Source organism: Theropithecus gelada, chromosome 1 (genome assembly GCF_003255815.1).
Source record: "Theropithecus gelada isolate Dixy chromosome 1, Tgel_1.0, whole genome shotgun sequence".
Taxonomy (NCBI): Eukaryota; Metazoa; Chordata; class Mammalia; order Primates; family Cercopithecidae; genus Theropithecus; species Theropithecus gelada.
Genome location: NC_037668.1, coordinates 53,846,494 through 53,852,341, shown reverse-complemented (window position 1 = coordinate 53,852,341; position 5,848 = coordinate 53,846,494). Strand labels below are relative to the sequence as shown.

Sequence of the window (5,848 nt, the reverse complement as noted above, 5' to 3'; positions counted from 1 at the left end):
GTTCCAGCTACTCGGGAGGCTGAGGCAGGAGAATGGCGTGAACCTGGGAGGTGGAGCTTGCAATGAGCTGAGATGGCACCACTGCACTCCAGCCTGGGCAACAGAGTGAGACTCCGTCTCAAAAAAAAAAAAAAAGAAACAGGGTCTTACTCTGTTACCCAAGCTGGATGGAGTGTGGTGGTGTTATCTCAGCTCATTTGCAACCTCCACTTTTTGGGAGGAGAAAGGTTCTCCCACTTCAATCTCCCAAGTAGCTGGGACTACAGGAATATACTACCACACCCAGCTAATTTTTTTATTTTTTGTAGAGATGGGGGTCTCACCATAATGGCCAGGCTGCTATCGAACTCCTGGGATCAAGAGATCCACTCGACTTGGCCTCCCAAAGTGCTGGGATTACAGGTTTAAGCCATTGTGCCTGGCCAGGAAAAATTTTTTTTTTTTTTTTTTTGAGATGGAGTCTTGCTCTGTCACCCAGGCTGGAGTGCAGTGGCCGGATCTCAGCTCACTGCAAGCTCCGCCTCCCGGGTTCACGCCATTCTCCTGCCTCAGCTTCCCGAGTAGCTGGGACTACAGGCGCCCGCCACCTCGCCCGGCTAGTTTTTTTGCAGTAGAGACGGGGTTTCACCGTGTTAGCCAGGATGGTCTCGATCTCCTGACCTCGTGATCCGCCCGTCTCGGCCTCCCAAAGTGCTGGGATTACAGGCTTGAGCCACCGCGCCCGGCCGAAAAATTTTGATGGGTATAGTCAAACGAAGATGTTACCTTCTACAGAAAAAAGGAACTCATATGGCCAGGTGCAGTGGCTCACGCCTGTAATTCCAGCACTTTGGGAGGCCAAAATGGGTGGATGACTTGAGGTCAGGAGTTAAAGACCAGTTTGGCCAACATGTTGAAACCCCATCTCTACTAAAAATGCGAAAATTAGGGCTGGGTGCAGTGGCTCACGCCTGTAATCTCAGCACTTTGGGAGGCAAAGGAGGGCAGATCACGAGGTCAGGAGTTCAAGACCAGGCTGGCCAATATGGTGAAACCCCGTCTCTACTAAAAATACAAAAATTAGCCAGGCATGGTGGCAGATGCCTGTAATCCTAGCTACTTGGGAGGCTGAGGCAGGAGAACTGCTTGAACCTGGGAGGCGGAGGTTGCAGTGAGCCAAGATCATGCTACTGCACTCCAGCCTGGGCAACAGAGCAAGACTCCATCTTGGAAAAAAAAACCAAAAAATACAAAAAATTAGCCAGGTATGGTGGGAGCCTGTAATCCCTGCTACTCAGGAGGCTGAAGCCGGAGAATGGCTTGAACCCGGGAGGCAGAGGTTGCAATGAGCCAAGATGGCGCCACTGCACTCCAGCCTGGGTGACAGAGTGAGACTCTGTCTCAAAAAAAAAAAAAAAAAAAAAAAAGGGCACTAATTCCTGACCTCTAGCCAACTGCTGACACACAGGAACTGGGGCGCAATATTGTTGGATCTGTTGATCTTGCAAGAAAACCAAACATCAGGATTTTTATAAAAATTTTGCTTTTCGGCTGGGCGCAGTGGCTCATGCCTATGATCCCAGAACTTTGGGCGGCCGAGGCGGGTGGATCACAAGGTCAGGAGTTTTAAGACCAGCCTGGCCAACATGGTGAAACTCAGTCTCTACTAAAAATAAAGAAAAATTAGCCAGGTGTGGTGGCGGGTGCCTGTAATCCCAGCTACTTGGGAGGCTGAGGCAGGAGAATTGCTTGAACCCAGGAGGCAGAGGGTGCAGTGAGCCGAGATCATGCCACCGCACTCCAGCCTGGATGACAGAGTGAGACTCTGTCTCAAAAAAAAAAAAAATTGTTTTTCAAAGCAAACCAAAAAGACTTTTTTTGAGCCAAACAAAACTTACTTGGAGCCAGACACGGTGGCTCAAGCCTGTAATCCCAGCACTTTAGGACGCTGAGGTGGGCAGATCACTTGAGGCCAGGAGTTCAAGACCAGCCTGGCCAACATGGTGAAACCCCAACTCTACTAAAAATACAAAAAAAATAAAATAAAATAACCAGGCGTGGTGGCGGGTACCTATAATCCCAGCTACTTTGGGAGGCTGAGGTGGGAGAATCGCTTGAACCCAGGAGGCGGAGGTTGCAGTGACCCAAGATTGCACCAGTGCACTCCAGTCTGGGCAACAGAATAAGACTCCATCTCAAAAAAGAAACCACAAAAAACAAAACCCTTATCTGGCTTGGAGCAGCTTTGAGTTGTCTCCCATAACACAAATGGACTCCTTAGCCTATTTTTCCTCACCTGGGAGGGCTCTTCCCTGACTGCTTCCTCATCAACACTTCTTCTTTTTCTACTTCTGTCTCCCACATACAGCCTTTCCATCCCCCAAAATCCATTCAAGTTATGCAGCTTGTTCTTCCAAACATACCACTGCAGTGGTTCCCCAAGGAGATACTTCCCATTCCCTGGACTGCTTGAGATCCCTTGGCATTTGTTTGTGAGCATGTGTGGGGCTTGTATAAAGGTTACTGACTCATGAATTCATTACTGCCTGCTGCTTGACAGCCTGTGGCTGAAAAACAAAACCAAGCTGACTGGCCCCAGTCTCAAACCTGTCTTAGGCAGATACAATATTGCTGTGATTCCTAGAGAAAAAGCTGAGGGAAGATTTGGGGAAGATGGGAGATAATAGTCTTCAAATGGCTGAAAGACAACCCTAATAATAATTAAGAACTGCTAGACATTATGCTAACTGCTTTATATTAATGTCTCATTTAATTCTCATAACAATTCTATAGTTGTTAAAGTCACATGATTACTAAATGATAGAACAGGACTTTCAGACCAGGTGCAGTGGCTCAGGCCTATAATCCCAGCACTTTGAGAGGCTGAGATAGGTGGATCACCTGAGGTCAAGAGTTTGAGACCAGCCTGGCCAGTATGGTAAAATCCCATCTCTATTAAAAATATAAAAATTAGCCATGTGTGGTAGCACATGCCTGTAACCCCAGCTACTTGGGAGACTAAGGCAAGAGAATTGCTTGAACTTGGGAGACGAAGGCTGCAGTGAGCCAAGACTGTGCCATTGCACTCCAGCCTGGGTGACAGAGCAAGACTCCATCTCAAAAAAAAGAACAGGAATTTCAGCCACGTTTGTCTGCCTCTAGAGCCCAAACTCCTTTTGTTTTTTTTTGAGACAGAGTCTCATTCTGAACTTTTTTTTTTTTTTTTTTTTGAGACAGTCTCGTTCTGTCACCCAGGCTGGAGTGCGGTGGCACAATCATGACTCACTGCAGCTTTGACCTGGGCTCAAGAAATTCTCCCACTTCAGCCTGCCGAGTAGCTGGGACTACAGGTGAACACCACCAAGCCCGGCTAATTTTTGCATTTTTTTGTAGAATCAGGGTTTTGCCATGTTGCCCAGGCTGGTCTCAACTCCTGAGCTCAAACAGTCTGCCCACCTCGGCCTCCCAAATTGCTGGGATTACAGGCCTGAGGGACCAGGCCCAGCCCCCAAGCTCTACTGCCAGATCAAAGAATATATCAAAGATTAACCTATTTAAATCCAGAGGACAGTACAAGGAACAGTGGATCAACATTCCAAGGAAACAAATTTCAGTTCTCTATAAGGAATACTTAGCAGTCTAGGCGGCCCACTGATATTGAGAGGCCTCGGCTTCCTGAAAATGTCAGAGTTAGGACAAAAGTCTACCAGAAATGTAGACCTGGAAGTTACCATTCTAAGACTCTTTGGTTTCCTTGCTAAATTCCACGAATTTAAATCATGAATTGCTTAACTTTATTAACAGATTTTGATACAAGATTATCCAACTGACCAGAAGGCCAACTGGTGCTCTGGGCCATTGCTCACCTTTATGATGTTGGCACAGAACCGCTCCCAAAGTGACAGCTCTCCTTCCTTGATCCATGACATAGTTCTTTTCCAGTCAGAAGATCACCCCAGAACAACCAAACACCAGCCAGGTAATCTTGGATAAACAAGAAAGAAAATAAGAAGCCACCAAGGTTTGCAAAGAGCTATAACTGACTTCTGGGGAATCAGATGGACTGTGGAGAGCAGCCAGCATTAGAATCCAAAGACACTGGTCTAAGCCTATAATCTTTTACCACCCCCAGTTTTATAAGGCAATGAGACCTCTGGGGGGCAAAAGCCTTTCCTCGGTTCTCGTGCCTTTGCAGACTTGTTCCCATTCCCATTTCCTCAGTATCTGCACTGACTTCTTCTGAACATCTAAGTCAGCTTCCTGCCACATCATGGTGCCCACATCTTGATCATTCCCTGTTTCTTCCTTCTCCATCTTCCCTCAAGCTGTTTCCCACTCTGCGCTCCCAGTTACTAACCCCTTCAGTTATCGCACCGCCGGTACTTCACGCCTCAGTGGTCTCCTGATTATCCCCTCAGTAGTCCCTTTGCTTCTCCCGCAGCTGCTCCCCGCCCAGTCACCCTCTTCTCCTCTAGTTCACCCCTTCAGTTCAGTGGCACCTGATTCGCTCCGCTGGGCGCGTCCCCACCGCTTCAGTGGGCCGGCACTTCCTCACGACGTGGCGCTAGAAGAACACGTCATCTTTGGGCGCTGCGACACGCCCCCTCCGTCACCCAAGTTGGGGGGCCCGGCCCTGCGCCTGCGCCTGTGGGCTAGAGGGAGGGCAGTTCTCAGTCCCGTGGGGTGTGGACGCCGGCGAGGGTGAGAGCCAGGCTTACGTGACCCAGCGGGGCGGGAGGCTGGGCTCCAGGCCACGTGCTTGGGGACCAGCTGGGGAAGACGGGGTTGAGCCCAGTGTGGGGAGCGGAAGGGTCGGTAGACTCACAGATTGGGAGGCCTCTGGAAAACGCGCCACTGAAATGAGCCAGGGGGAAGAATCGAGGCGCTTCACGGCCCTTGAAGGCAGCTTAGGACTGCTGAGAAATGGGGTAAGGCAGCGTCCTAACCTGGGAATGCCGCAGAACCGGGCTTCATTAGAGCACTGGTACATACTCTTAAAAATTATCTCGTTACGTTTCGTGTTTTATTTAGTGGATTTAATCGTGTGGGAATAAGTTTCTAGCCGCAGCCAATTTTACAGACGCGCAGAATATTAATCTATTTTGTGCCGATTTAAGGCACGCATATTTTAGGATTTGTGGATTACCAAGACCTGTCCCAACGAACTCAGGAGAAGCGGTAAGGCCAGAAGGATCTCTGCCATAAGAATGACTTATAGGCCAGACGCGGTGACCCACGCCTGTAATCCCAGCACTTTGGGAGGCGGAGGCGAACGGATCACCTGAGGTTAGGAGTTCGAGACCAGCCTGGCCAACATCGTGAAACCCCCGTCTCTATTAAAAATACAAAAAATGAGCCGGGCGTGGTGGCAGGCGCCTGTAGTCCCAGTTACTCGGGAGGCTGAGGCAGGAGAATCGCTTGAACCCTGGAGGCGGCGGTTGCGGTGAGCCAAGATCACGCCACTGCACTCCAGCCTGGGCAACAGGAGCGAAACTCCGTCTCAAAAAAAAAAAAAAAAGAATGACTTCTAAAATAACAGAAAGGTGCTCGCTTTGGCAGCACATAAACGAAAATAACAAATTAACCCTGGTAGAAAAGCTAAGGGCATTAGCTCTGTACTGAACCTTTACGAAAAAAAGGGTTGCAAGGATTCTAGGCTCACAAAAGAAATTCGTAGTTAAGGCCGGGCGCGGTGGCTCACGCCTGTAATCCCAGCACTTTGGGAGGCCGAGGCGGGTGGATCACGAGGTCGGGAGATCAAGACCATCCTGGCTAACGCAGTGAAACCCCGTCTCTACTAAAAATACAAAAAATTAGCTGGGCGTAGTGGCGGGCATATGTAGTCCCAGCTATTCGGGAGGCTGAGGCA

General features: G+C 49.3%; 1 protein-coding gene across 7 annotated transcripts in view; it reads right to left on the bottom strand.

Annotated features, from left to right (window-relative positions):
- DHDDS (dehydrodolichyl diphosphate synthase subunit) overlaps window positions 1-4,573 on the bottom strand; it is a 43,884-nt gene extending 39,311 nt beyond the window's left edge. For 5 of the 7 annotated variants that reach the window (XM_025366527.1, XM_025366469.1, XM_025366499.1 and 2 more), the window contains exons 1-2: window positions 4,479-4,573; window positions 3,846-3,963 (exon numbers count right to left, since the gene is read on the bottom strand). Coding sequence is in view for 6 of the 7 variants with exons in the window: in XM_025366469.1 (XP_025222254.1) it covers window positions 3,846-3,908 (63 nt within the window). In the remaining variant the exon portion in view is untranslated. Of the gene's footprint in view, window positions 1-3,845; window positions 3,964-4,130 lie in introns of all 7 variants that reach the window. The other 2 variants (XM_025366489.1, XM_025366479.1) reach the window with 2 other exon arrangements.
- Between the last annotated feature and the right edge of the window lie 1,275 nt (window positions 4,574-5,848).